The sequence below is a fragment of the Lactuca virosa genome, chromosome 9 (genome assembly GCF_052849685.1).
Source record: "Lactuca virosa cultivar CGN04683 chromosome 9, Lactuca_virosa_CGN04683_v6, whole genome shotgun sequence".
NCBI classification, from domain to species: Eukaryota; Viridiplantae; Streptophyta; class Magnoliopsida; order Asterales; family Asteraceae; genus Lactuca; species Lactuca virosa.
In genome coordinates this window covers 183890497-183905373 of record NC_136434.1, presented here as the reverse complement: position 1 = coordinate 183905373, position 14877 = coordinate 183890497, and the positions used below count along the sequence as shown (strand labels likewise).

The window sequence follows — 14877 nt, the reverse complement described above, 5'->3', positions numbered from 1 at the left end:
GTCTTTCCAGGATGGAGGCAGTTTGTCAATGATGGTTATCACAGCAATGGACTCATCCATATTCATACGGTGCAGTTTAAACTGACCGTATATGCCAAGGAGTTCATTGAATTGTTCAGTAATAGACCTTGAGTCGTCCATCTTATAATTGTTAAAGTCACTGACTAGAAACTTCTTACCAGAAGCATCCTCGGTGATATACTTCAACTCAAGGGTGTCCCACAACTCCTTGGCACACAAGGCTTCACTATGGATATCAAATAAAGCATCAGACATACCGTTCAGAATGTGACCTTTGCAGATGTAGTCATCGTTGTCCCACTTCTGTCTCCTTATCTCTTCAATAGTCTCAACAGCACCTTCCTCTGGCTTCGTTGGTCTTGGAGTAGTCAGCACGTATGCTGCTTTCAGAGTAGTCAGCATGAAGTGCATCTTCTTCTTCCAACGCCTGAAGTCGACACCTTCGAACTTCTCCAACTTTGCAAACTTAGTAGTCATCTCGCGGATTGAGTCACCCATCTCCAGGAACAGTAAATATCAGTTCGAATGTTGGGAAATTTAGGGTTTGTGGTGGAGACCTGGATACCAACTTGGATCGTGATGTCACTTTCCGAACTAATATTTCCACCCTATGCCTGGGTTGCAAGAAATTCAGCCTAGGATAATCCAAGTGGACACTTACGATTCTAGGCATAGAAATTGTAAGCCAATATGCTAGAGGATTCTGTGAAAGTATGATGAAAAAAGAGAGCTTAAGATTGTACCTCTCTTCTGAAAATAAGAGCCATTTATATAATAAACGATATTAGGGTTTCATTAGGGTTGGGCCGCTATGGATTCCTTTGGAAGCAAGTCAGGGTAATCCGGATTTTAATGAGGATTTAGGGTTACCAAAACTAACGAGTTTCGTTAGTTTTACCATAATCACCCTCAAGAATCGGAATATCCCACTATGTACCCATATGTAAAATTCGGAGAGGTTTTGGGGCGCTTCCCCTCGACCCCGCCCGCTGACCTGGCAGCAGGACCCCAGCCAGGGGCTCTGCCATTTGGACCCCGCTAGGGGCGCTGCACCTTTGGAAACCCCGGACCCAGGGGCGTTGCCCCCGAACCCCCGACTAGTCGTCGAACCGACTACTAATTTGATCTTATACATGTGTACACTCCGCACCAACCCGTACACATATTAGAAAACAAATTAAGAAGCCCCTTAGCTCACATGCTAATTCCAGTTACATAAAATGACATTGTGACACTAAAATGACCAACATAGTTGGGTTAAAAATAGAGGAAAATTTGGTATTTGTAACTGGGCGGACCGGTATTGTTCGTCTTTCAACATTTTGTAATTGTTTGTGTTCTTGTTTTCTTTTGTCCTCTCTTGTTCTTTATACGCAGTGGTTTTAATAAATTTCCGTCAGTTCCAATAAAAAACATTTGATACAAGTCTGTGATTTCCCACACATCGATTTACAGGTAGTATGAATCATTTTTGAACGAAGTCATTCGGAGACCACCTTTAATGGAAGATTGTGGTCCAATTCTCGACCCTACTTTTTGGAAATACAATATAATGCAAACAAGAATTGAGAACATATAAGTTACGAATATTATTGAATGGGTTATTTTTATAAAAAAAAAAAAAACTTTGTATTTTACCTCTTTTTCGTTTTAAACCACAAATTATTATTTTTTTCTGAAATAAACCACACTTTTATGATTGGCTTGTTATTTCAAGGGAGAAACCGGTTACCAATGTAACCCAAGCGTACATATAAATTATTTTAAATATATCATGTAATACATATCATTAGATGATGAAGGAATATAAACATTCGTGTTTGAAGTAGACAATTATAAAAAGAAGATCAAATTTGATGTAAACGGATAATGATAGAGCATCAAGAAAAATCATCTAATCGTAAGAAAATCAGCGGCGCAAAGAGTATGTGGGTTTGCAAGAGAAGATTGATTCGCTAGCAGTCGTAAAACAATCTTAGTAAACAAACTACTACTAGGGTCGATGAAGACGATCACACACTCACACAGCCCCAAGCTACATAATCTAAAGACGATGTTGGCAGGGGCGGATCCAAGGGGTATCCCAGGGTAGCCTGGGATGCCCTTCAAAAAAAAATTCGGTAGTGTAATTTTTTTAGAAAATTTTCGTTTTATGTATTGTATATATACACATCCATTCACTTCTAAATACAAACAAATAGCTAGTCTATTGGTTAAGGTGTTGGCTTATTGAAGCAAATGTCTTAGGATCAATTCTTGCTCCTTACATATCCTTTGTTTACCTTTCTTTTATTTTTCTAGCTATTCTATTCTTTTATTTTTCCAGCTCTTCTATCCCACATCGTCAAACATATGTAAACTCAGTCATTTTCATATATTATATAAATTTGTTATCTTCATACTTCATTTGATATTTACTTTGAGTCCCTTATCGATTCAAGTGTCAAAAGATATTTCAACTTCATGTTCATAACAAGACTTGAGGTTAGCTAAGGATTCGATTAAGGTTTCGGTTTAAAATTGAAACCAAACCGGGGAAAACCAAGTACAAACTGAAAACCGAAACACCGAACCGATGGGTTTGAGTTCGGTTCGGTTTTAAAAGTTTCAAAATTGAGGTTGTGGGTTTTGGGTTCGGTTTTAGGTCAAAATCGACCCGAACCGGTCCATGCTTAGCCGTTGCGGTGATATCCCGGAAAAAAATTGGAATATCCCTTTACTTTAACCATGCCTTCGCCACTGGATGTTGGAGTTGCATAACGAAAAGAACACTGGTAATCTTAATAACACAGATCAGATGGAACTCGAGCAGCATCTTGTAGATCATAAAAAGGCTCAATCTGGTACTTACGATGAACGTGTGAAGTTAGATCTAGACGATCATAAACGAAGTTTCGGTGAAGAGCTTAATAATGACCAAGAGAAGTTCGATCAGGCTCAATAGGAATTAGATAAATTGGAGAACACCGACGAGTTTAATAATAACCGGATTCTGACGTTGATGGAGCTAGAAGCTACAGATCCTAAGATATGAAGTCGAAACATCTGGTTGAACATAGTCCCGACAAGCTTAATAACAACCAAGTTCAGATGGTTGGGAGATCGGGCAGCCTGTATATGACGTCATCCAAAAGGCACAATCGGAATATGATATCAGAGTTGAAACCATGGTGTCCGATGTATGTGAGCCTAACGTCGGTATAGAAGCTCGTGATATCAATCTTGAGGCACGGGTGGAACCGAAATGGGAACAGAGCATAATAGAGCTCACTGATGATCAACCTGAGATGATGGAGGAGATAAAGTCGTCTGTAAAGGAAGAGAAGCCCTAATTTTAATAAATGTGGATTCTACGGAGACAACTTTAATGTGTTAATGGAGGTGAATGAGATAATGAAAGTTGAGAATCCATAAGTTAGTGTGAAAGGGAGACAACTTTAATGTGTTACCGGTTGGTAACCTACACAGCAGATTACAAGATGAAATAACAAGGAATTGAAAAAATTTGGCTTTTTTTTAGAAATAAAATTAATTTTTGGTCTAAAATGAAAATATAATGTTTTTTATGAAAAAAAAAACCCTTACCGTGAATTCCGGAAAACCAAAACTCCAAAATACGAAATATTATGAGAGAAAAGGATATAACCCAAAAAACAAGAACACGATAGATAAACGTGCGCTTTTATATTATTGAGTTTTGTCAAACAAATCCATAGCACCTAGAGACTAGTAAAATGGTTCAAAATGTGAAAAAAAATATATATATATATATATATATATATATATATATATATATATATATATATATATATATATATATATATAATTTTAACAGTCACTAACCTTTAGATATTTATAAAAATAAAATAAATAAATAAATAAAAGTTTTGCATGTTTTTCAACAATAACATCGAGATCCAGATGTGATTTTTGGAAATTCATGATAAGATATTAATCAAATTTCGTGAAACCTTTTAATGGGCAATCTAACCATGATCCGAAAGATCGGTGCTTATTAAGATTGCGGCAATTTGGTTTTTGGTTAATCCATTTTTTGGATTGGATCACATCTAAGAGGCAATTTTCCTAAGCGCTTTAAAGGTGCTCTTTGTTATTTAAGAAAAATTATTTTTATCACTTCTAGTTGTGACGCATACCATATGTGTATCACTTATCTTCCAGTTGTTTGTTTTTTAACAGACTTCTTCCTTAAAAATTGGTGTGCGTGTGCTGCGTGGCATAACAATAGACTCTATTCTTCAAACAAATTTATCACCTTATTTTAAGTTATATTATTCAGTATAGATTTGTTTTATTTTTTTTTCAACAATTTTATTATTTTAATAATATTATGAAATATATTATAAACAATTCAAGTATATCTCTAAATATTATTAAAAGATAACATTTAATTCTAAATTGAAGAAATCAGGGTCATTGATTGCATTTCAATCCTATATTTTCCACCCTTTGATTGTTTGTTGACATCATCTTTGTCAACCCTTTCATTTTTGTCCACAAATTTTATAAAACATATATTATGTTTTAAATTAGGAAGTCTATTAATGACAATTAAATTTCATCAAAAATAAAATGAATTAAATTGGTAATTCTATTAATGACAATTAAATATCACCAAAAATAAAATGAATTAAATTAAGAATTTTATTAATGACATTTAAATATCACCAAAAATAAAATGAAAAAATGCTCCCCCCATCCTCAATTCCAGTACCCCTACCCTCTCTCCCTTTTTTCTTTACATAATTTATCTAACCTTAGTTTTGTAGTGGAAAAGAAAATTGACAAAATATATATATATATATATATATATATATATATATATATATATATATATATATATATATATATATATATATATATATATATATATGTGGGCTTCGATTTGTGTAGATCAGTCTTGTGTTCGATCATCATGAAAGAATGAGGAATGATATAGAGATAAATTTCTTTGGATTTTACTTTAATTTGATCGTAGTTTAGATCGATTTTGGGTACGTTTTAGATTATGTTTCTTTTATTCTGTTTCAACTATGAAGTTTCAATCTATAAAACCTTTCGATTTAAGTTTAAATCCATAATGGTTACATTTTCTGAATCTGCTTCGATTTTTGTTCTTATGATCTCTATTGTTGATTTTGATTTTTTAAGTTATAGATATCTGGATTGTTTGTAAATATTATTAAAAGAGAACCTTTAATTCTAAATTGAAGAAATCAGGGTCATTGATTGCATTTCAATCCTATATTTTCCACCATTTGATTGTTTGCTGACATCATCTTTGTCAACCCCTTTATTTTTGTCCACAAATTTTATAAAACATATATTATGTTTTAAATTAGGAAGTCTATTAATGACAATTAAATCTCACCAAAAATAAAATAAATTAAATTAGTAAGTCTATTAATGACAATTAAATCTCACCAAAAATAAAATGAATTAAATTAGGAATTTTATTAATGACAATTAAATATCACCAAAAATAAAATGAAAAAATGTCCCGCCCCATCCTCATTTCCAGTACCCCTACCCACTCTCCCTTTTTTCTTTACATATTTTATCTAACCTAAGTTTTGTAGTGGGAAAGAAAATGGGGGAAAGAAGAAATAAAATATATGTGGGCTTCGATTTGTGTAGATCAGTTTTGTGTTCGATCATCATGAAAGAAGGAGGAATGATATAGAGATAAATTTCTTTTGGATTTTACTTTAATTTGATCGTAGTTTAGATCGATTTTGAGTATGTTTTAGATTATGTTTCTTTTATTTTGTTTCAACTATGAAGTTCCAATCTATAAAACCTTTTGATTTAAGTTTAAATTCATAATGGTTACATTTTCTGAATCTGCTTCGATTTTTGTTCTTATGATCTGTATTGTTGATTTTGATTTTTTAAGTTATAGATATCTGGAGAGCAAAAGGATTGACACAACAGCACCGCTACCTCTCATCCATTTTTTCGATTTTGAAGATATGTCCACTAGGTAGTGAATTTGTATATGTCGATTTTCTTTTTTATTTTTACATTTTTGTATATGCATTTAGTCAATGATTTTTTTTGTGGCTTACCAAGTCATGAATGGAAGATATACTCGAGTCAATATCTATAATGCTTTACCCATTCAATCTCTTCCTGGATTTGGAGATGGAATTTAAACCCTTATACCAGTTAGTGATCCACATTTCTACAACTCAGCAAAACCTAGTGGTGATATGTGTTTTGATTTATTGTAAAAAACATCTTTTAAAGATACAAATTGGGCTCTCAGAAATAAGTTATTCACCTATCCTTTTTTAATATTACAAAAAAAAACATCTTTTAGACTCAATAGCAAAGAAAAGATAAAATTTTAGTATACCATGTAAATAGATTACATCGATAAATCTTATTGGAAAAAATGTTTGGGATTGATTAATTTTGGTTAATTAGCAGGGTTTTTTTGGTTAACTTGCGTTGTATGGGCATGTCGAGAAGCATAGTAAGAACCTTTCACAACCTTATTCTTTAGTTTAACTGGTTTGAATCTTCTTATTAAGTTTACTTTCTCAAGGATAAATGAGTACACCATACACTCTTGAAAATAGGATTGGGAACATTGTGAGTATCAAGGTTTTCTCAGCAATAAGAGAAGATATTAGTATAAAAGTTGCAATATAAATAATTTTTAATTACATAATAATAACTAAACAAAGATATGTGAAGGATTATCTTTATAATTTAAATTGCAATATATAACATAAAAAATCATATGAAATTTTCATTATGTTCCATTCCATGCCTCACAAACATGTTTCTGGAATGGAATTAATTATTCTATTATATTGCTTTTACGATTACCGATCCATTCCATTTCTTTGTTGTTCCATTCTTTGCAACCTCACATATCTCAAAAAAGTAATTCAGAAATTCATCATACAATAGAAAATGTTTTATAAACTCCTACAAGGGAAGAAGTAAGATAAGACTAAATGAGTGTATGGTGTTAATCTAATTATGATGTTCTTCATCTCTATTCGCATGTTTCTAGCTTGTTTGTAGTATTGTCTATAAAATATTGTTGTTATATTTGAAAGTTCATTTTACCCTTTTCATCTTTTTGTGTGTATATTTTAATCTTTCGGGTTTTTTAGAATATTTGAAGGATCGTTTTTGCTTGGGAGTGGGGTGAAGTCAAGTGCCCTAAAACTAGAGGGTAGTTGTATTTAGAGCCACTTAAATATTGAAGATTTTTGTTGGCATTAATTTCAATAATCATATGTACCTTAGAAGAGATATCATAAGTATAGTTTATTTTTTATAACGTTCTTTGTATTTTTATTAAATGTTGTACATGTGATGTCTACAGGGTGTTGGTATTTTTTTTGTTGGCAAGTTATTACGCTATCTAACACCCCAACAATCTATAATATTTGTATAAGATGGTGACAATTATTATTTTTTATTGCAGCTTCTCTTCATATTGATTATCCAATGTGGTTTGAGTTCTGAAATGTTGACACTGAGAGGATTCCACATTGTGGGGCGTTGGAATTCATTACAGAATGAGGCATGATTTATATGTCTTATTGGGTATTGATGGAAATGTTTAATTCTTGCTCATGTAGATCGATAAGTATTTTACAATATGCTCTTTTAACCTTATATTAAGACATTTTCTGAAAAAAATTGCTTTTAGTATTGAACTTTGAAAGAAAAAAAAATCATATATAACATCGTACTCTTAAAAAAATGACTTTTTTGGATTATTTTTAGTTGATATGGAAAGTTACATTTTTTGTATATTGAAGATTATTTAAAGGATTGTTTTTTGGGAAAAAAAATATTCATTAATAGCATTAAATTTTACAAAAAATAAGGGTATGTATGGGGCGGTTTGGTTCAGTTATTGGTCAAAACTGAATCGTAACCATTACAATTGGTTAATGTATTTCAATAACCATTAGGTAACGGTTAATATTGGTTTTGGTTATGGTTTTTGACAGTTAATGGTTAATGGTTAATGGTTAATACCGGTTAACCAAAATGGTCCAAGATGACATAAAAATAAAAATATTTCTCTACAAAAATTGAAAAACACAAGGTCTATTGTTATAAAAAGTGAATGATTGTGTATATATAATTGTATTGATAGAATATTACTTATCATATCTAACTCCAAATAATAACCCTTTAAATTTTCAATTCTCAATATAATTACCTACCATATATTTAAATTTATATTATATTAAAAACAATATTAACATTATTGGTTCGGTTCGGTTTATAATGGTTCGGTTTTTGATGAAAACCATAACCAAACCATATGTATTCTGTTAATCAAAATTAGAAATCGAACCATATCTTTTAGTAATGGTTCGGTTATATCAGTTAATTTGGTTATGGTTCGGTTTTTTAGATAAAATGCTCACCCCTAGCAAAAAATTTCATTAATAGCATCGTAGTTTCAAAAATATTCATTGATAGGATTGTTACTTTATTTTTTTTATAGTGCCACTTTTTTTATAGTTTTATATGTACATTTTTATATGTTCCCAGCGTTTTACGCAGGTCATAATCTAGTTTTATATAATTTCAAAACCATTTGCTAAATTTTATATAAATATTTTTTTTGTTTTACATCGTCTATAATCAAATATTAATAAATTATAAAGTTAATCACTAAAATTACCAAATTTATTGAAGATAACTGGAAAAATAACTATCGTATTCGAACATTTAACAAAAAAAAGGTATGTTGTTCCCTAAATTAATAATTTTATTTATTGTTATTTAGCAAATATTATGTTTAATTATTTTATATAAACGTTTTTAAAAATCATATCACCACAATGATCTATATATTTGATTTGCATATAATTAAACTAAATAAATTTTTGATTTAGAATTACTTTTAACTATCGTATGGTTATTTTCAGTTTATTGCAGCAACCTACAGACGTTAAAAAACAAACAAACTTCTTATTACAAGTTGCAGTCGTTTAGTCCACCTCTTTTGATGCAAAGGGTTGCAGATATGATGTGTAGACTTCAGGGGTTTTCGCTTTAGATAAAACAAAGAGTAAATTACACGAATGGTCCCTATGGTTTAGGGTAATTTACACGTTTGGTCTCTAACTTATTTTTTAACTTGGAAGGTCCCTACACTTTTGTTTTTGTTACGCGTTTGGTCCCTGTCTTACCTAAAAAGACTATTTTGTCATTGATTTTTTAATTTATTTAAATAAACACACCTCCAACCTCACCCCCATTACATTACATTATCTTACCTACCCCACCATTTTTCCCTATTTAAATAATAGTTTTTTTAGGTAAGGCAGGGAGCAAACGCGTAACAAAAACAAATAGTAGGGGCCAAGCGCGTAACAAAAACAAACAGTAGGGACCTTTCGAGTTAAAAAAATAAGTTAGGCACCAAACGTGCAAATTACCCCAAACCATAGGGACCATTCGTGTAATTTACTCTAAAACAAATACTACTTAAATGTGCTCATTTATAGGGTTAAGAGACAATGGTCTAAAAGTGCATCGGAAGAACACCCTCGGTATAAATTGATGGATTTGGCTTTAGGCTGACTTGTAAGCTCTGAGAGTCGGCTCAACCTAACTTCAGTCGATTTGGTCATTCGCATGGGATGACTAACCTCCGGTTAGTCTGTTTAGCTTCAACATGAGGCTAACCTAAGATTTGGTCATTACACAACTCTATAGTTATGCAAATAATTTGATCATCAACACACCCCAATTCCAACATGATATACTTGTCATATATATAAGCATTATCCCTGATATGATGCATTTCAATAATAAACAACTTTAAACGGAAGATGAATCATCACATAATAATGTTTTAATAAACGTGTCCACAAACTGGAAACTATAAAAGTTTAAGACTTTTCTAGAAAGTAAAAACACTATTGGAATACTACTTAAAACATCAAACTACCTGTTCAAGAACAAATCTTCTAAAAACAGAAACATAATTTATAAAAAAAAAAAAAGACACAAGTAGAAATTTTCACATAATACAAAATACAAAATATGATGACGTCAGCTAGCTGATATAGTGCACGTGTTAATCCCATCCTTACAGTCTCTAGTAAGATCATTAAACGTCTCAATTTGCTTTTTACCCCTCAAAAACACCTCAGTGTCAACAGAAGCCCTCATATATCCATCAAATTCAACAGGAACACCATTATTCAGCTTACTCATTTCACTATACCACTCACTATTTTCATCCCATAATTCTCTATATTCATCAAGAAAATGAGTAGAATACTTATCTTTCAAAGGCTCAAAAAAGGAAACATCTTGTTCATCAGTTGCTATATAAAGATTCCTTCCATCATCAACTTTATCTTGAAGGGATGATAAAAGAGCTTCAGGTGAAGTATCCGAAGCAAGATTCGGCCATTGTTCTGTGTTTTTAGCTTTTTCGCCTCTTACAACATGAACAGAATCAAAATCCCAATTCATTTTTGAAGATATTGATGAAACTATGTTCATTAATCTTGTTGATTTCCATATCATGTGCCATGGTCTTTGAATAACAGATTCTGCTTCACCTTCACATACTCTGTACCAATAATTATCAGGTTCTACACTTCCGAATTTTCTCATTATCAAAGTGTCCTTCACATGAGCCATTTTCATGGGAGTTACTCTGAAATCTTCCACTAGTGAAATACTTAATCCATCTTTTTGATGCCATTTGTTCCAGTCTGACCAGAATTGACCTTGGTCCAACACACTAGCAGACTCCTTCAAATGCTCAAAGTCAAAGTAGAATCTGAAGTCTTTACCTTCTTCATCTTGACCTGACTTTGTGTAAACAGATGATAAACAGATACTCAAGTCCATTACTAAAGTTCTGTTTAAGTACTGAGCTTCACCTAAAGCACACATGAAACTCCATAGGTAATGATCCATGCTCTTGCATCTTTCTCCACCACCATTGTAGAGTAAGTACTTACCTTGATCGAATGATTTCTCTGATTCAACAACAGGGAGGGAGTCGTTTACAGTTTCTCCAACCACTTGTATCCCACTGTTCTTATCATCTTCTCCCATTGGGGTTTTCTCAAATCCGGGTTTCTGATGCTTCTTCCTCTTCCTTGCGTTACCTCCTGAATGATAATCACCAATGGAGACTACACTAAGGCTGCAATTCACAGATCTAGAGATTACAAAGCTCCGATAGTCTTTGTAAAGTGAAGCGGTTTTCCCTTCTTTAGGTCTGAATCGCCATGCCATGTGACAAGAACTGTCATTCATTCCACGAACGGGTTTCCCGAATCTGTAGAAATGTATATCCTTGAACTGATCGATAGCAGCACTCATCATGAGATGAAAAACTTCTGGATCTGTACAATCTATAGGTTTATCAATCTCGTCACTACAATCGCGTGCTTCCTTTTCTTCGGTCTCACCTTCCGCATCCCATTTCGCCGCTTTGATAACATCGGAAGCGTTGATAAATGTGCCAAATGCAGTTTCGTTGGCCTTCATGAAGTCCTCGCCGGTTTTCACGACGGTGCTATCGGATACAAATGTGGCATTGGAAGTGGAAGTGAGGAAGTTTGTGATTTTAGTTGAAGGATGAAACAATGGATCCTCAGGTTCATAGGTCGCGGCGATAATCGTGAAGACTAAAACACCGATTACAAAAAACGTGAAGAAGACGTTTCCGATTAAAGCCAAGGCGTTTTGACCTAGATTCTCCGGCCGGAAACTACCAGATCGCGATGGTAAACTACGCCCAAGCATCATTTTTTTTTTCTCGAATTAAACGGACACAATAAATAAACAAAATGGAGTATTCTAGCGATAAATAACTAGGGTTTTGGCAAATCTGAGAAGATGTATACCTATATAAACAACAATTTGGATCTATAACTATGACTTACCTTATACATTTGAAAGTCTAATCGATTTACATATTCATCGACACTCTCTTACTCAGATCTGCTTCGTTTGCTGCAGAGTGCGATTCATTTTGAGCTTGTAGGCAGCTGGATATTTTAGTGAGAGTAGAACTGTAGAAGTCAATTGCGAAGGGAAGATGATAACACGTGTACGGTGGAGCGGTGATCGCATTACTGTGCACATGGCGCAAGTTATTATATCTGGTATTTAATGGGCTAACCTAGTCACACCGTTAGATCCACCGACGCATAGGTGGTCGGTCCCACACGGTAATCGTTGTCTCCACGAATTTCAAATGATTTATTATAAACCAAAAAATATTGCAAAATTATATTTTAATAAGGACAGAGGGAGTGATAAAATTTCTACGAATCAGATTCAAGAAAAATAGTTTATCTCCTCTCCCCAAGCCCTTAGTGAGCCACCCTTAGCAACTCATTTATGATTCAAGCCCTTAGGCTAAAGGGAATGGTAGCATGTGCTAAAGCATTGTCACATCATATTTTTTATAGACACCTAAATATAGTTTGATGACATAGAGTGATGATGTGTTTAAAAGATGAAAACCTTTTTCTTAAATCAAATATATGTTTATTTAAATATTCAATTTAATATAAACTTTAATACTGTACAAGTTGTTAAGCTAAATTTACAACTAACTAAAACTGAAAGAATAAAATTGTCGGAAGGGGACCACCTGCTTCTTTTCCATATTCTCTTTCATCTTGCCAAGCACTTGGTGAGGATTGCCTGGCACATGAGTTTAACAGCTACAAAGGAGTGACGGCGAGTATTCCATGTAAGCAAAGCGATGGAGATGGCGAGGCCACTCCCTGCAGCCTTAGTTAGGCTACCTGGAGTGGAACAAATTCCACGCGTGAAAATCCTAGGTGGCAGCCCAAAAGACGTGTGAACACCGCTCCAAAGTCTGGTGGGTTGGGTGTGGCGTCTCCATGAAGACGGAAGAAGCCACCCAATAAGAAACAAGCAGCACATCGATCACTCTCTTTCTCTCTCTTCTTTTTCCCTCTTCACCACCAACCCACCGATGAACATCATTTCCATAGCGTGGTGGGTTGGTTGTGGAATGGTCAAAAATCTATGTGTCACTCTTTTCACACACAGACCACCCGTAAGGATACCACAAAGCCTTAGCGAGTCTTAACGAGGCTTCTTAGCGCCTCCACTCCAGTAGCCTAATATAAAGTTAAGAAAATGACTTAATTATTTTTTTTCAAAAAATACTATTTAAGTTTGGTTTGTATAAAAAATATCGTACAAATAAGATTTTTGTACAAAATCATCAAATTACATCTTTTGTTCAAATGTTATTTGTTGGGGACCGACTTTTCAGGTTAGTAAATGATTTTTGGCAAATTTTATGTTAACTTGTCATTTTTATCGTTTGGGTGGTGAGTTCGCATACCAACTCAGCATTAAATAATCTTAAACGATTTTTTTTCTTTGAACGGTTGAATTATAAAACGAAAACAACCTAGCAAATAGCTAGGGAAAACAATTACAAAAAGTTATGGGTTTTGTAACCACAATGTCCAAGTTATGGTACTACTACATCTTTGAGAAAACCAATCAGACGAATGTAAAACAATGTTATCAAAAATGGAGCTTCTCTTCAACTTGATGCTTTGGAACACAACACCATTTCGAAGCATCCAAATCGTTGGAAGAACAATGACCTCCACCGCCTTCTTCTTTGACTGCAACAAAGTATTCGAATCCACCCAAATGCAAAGCTCAGCAACATTATTAAACAAAAGAAATGATAAATCAAGACACTTAAACATTCTTCTCCAAACATTCATGGTTACTTCACAATGAAAGAACACATTATGTGAATCCTCCACATGTAAGCCACATGAAGGACAAAGAATCAAAGGAATATCAACGTTTCTCACCACTAGGTTTACCAAGGTAGGAATTATATCCAACAACACCCGCCATAAAAGGATATCTACTTTTAAAGGGACTAAACGACACCAACGAGTAACACCTCCACCATCCTGCAACAAAATATCATCAATATGGTATCGCGTGGAATTAACCACAAAAACACCATCCAATCCTAATTCCCACTCCCATTTATCTGTCTGATCCGTGAGAATCACTTGGGACAAACAAGAAAAATGATTCGAGAATTGAGACGCAGTCACACCCCCTTCACGTAACGGTCTATTCCAGTTCCACACCTATTTCCCATGAACACATCTATCACTCGCCAAACAGTTCTTATTAGAATCCATGGCAAACACACGAGGGAATCTAGTCATTAAAAGACCGTTTCCAAGCCAATTTTCATCCCAAAAACGCGTACCTTCACCATTACCGATGTGTTTTCTTAAATAAAAAAGGGATAATATTTTTTCGTGTAAAAAACTAAACAATTTGCTCATCGGAATCCACACACTCGAGCGATTTTGCTTCTTATTCAATTGGTCTAGCCCACCAAAAATGCATACCTTCACCATTACCGATGTGTTTTCTTTGACGACTTTATTAATCATTTTAGGGTAGGAAGAAATCATCTTAAACGACTTCCTCTTCTCTCATGGCTTTTTCTCCTTTTTCTTCTAAATTGATGATCTTCAGCTCAAAGCTCAAACATTTCCAAGATAAAAAGGACCTTTGATGTTGCAAAGTATTGTGGGTGTATGTACCATTCTCGAATTTGGACATCATCCACCAAGTCAAATCCTGGCAGAAAGTTTAAGATTTGTCCAAACTCATTGGTAAGTGTTTCTAAAAGCTTAATCATCTCTTTCTGCTTAAATAATTGCTTGTTTATGTGAAATTTTTTTAATATAGAGGATCCTAAGAAGAAAAATATGGTTTATAGGAATGGTGTGATGAAGATTCAAAATGGGTTGATGAAGATCCAATAAACATTAATAA

The 14877-nt window shown here is 33.6% G+C and overlaps 2 protein-coding genes across 2 annotated transcripts; both read right to left on the bottom strand.

Moving 5' to 3' along the window:
• Nucleotides 1-9833: 9833 nt before the first annotated feature.
• On the bottom strand, nt 9834-12134 carry LOC145136802 (uncharacterized). The gene has a single exon (XM_079070918.1). The coding sequence runs from the start codon at nt 11809-11811 to the stop codon at nt 10090-10092; it is 1722 nt and encodes a 573-aa protein (XP_078927044.1). The 5' UTR covers nt 11812-12134; the 3' UTR covers nt 9834-10089.
• Nucleotides 12135-13496: 1362 nt separating this feature from the next.
• On the bottom strand, nt 13497-14453 carry LOC145140088 (uncharacterized). The gene is made up of 2 exons (XM_079073694.1): nt 14445-14453; nt 13497-14174 (listed from the first exon to the last, which is right to left on the bottom strand). The coding sequence occupies exons 1-2, from the start codon at nt 14451-14453 to the stop codon at nt 13497-13499; spliced, it is 687 nt and encodes a 228-aa protein (XP_078929820.1).
• Between the last annotated feature and the right edge of the window lie 424 nt (nt 14454-14877).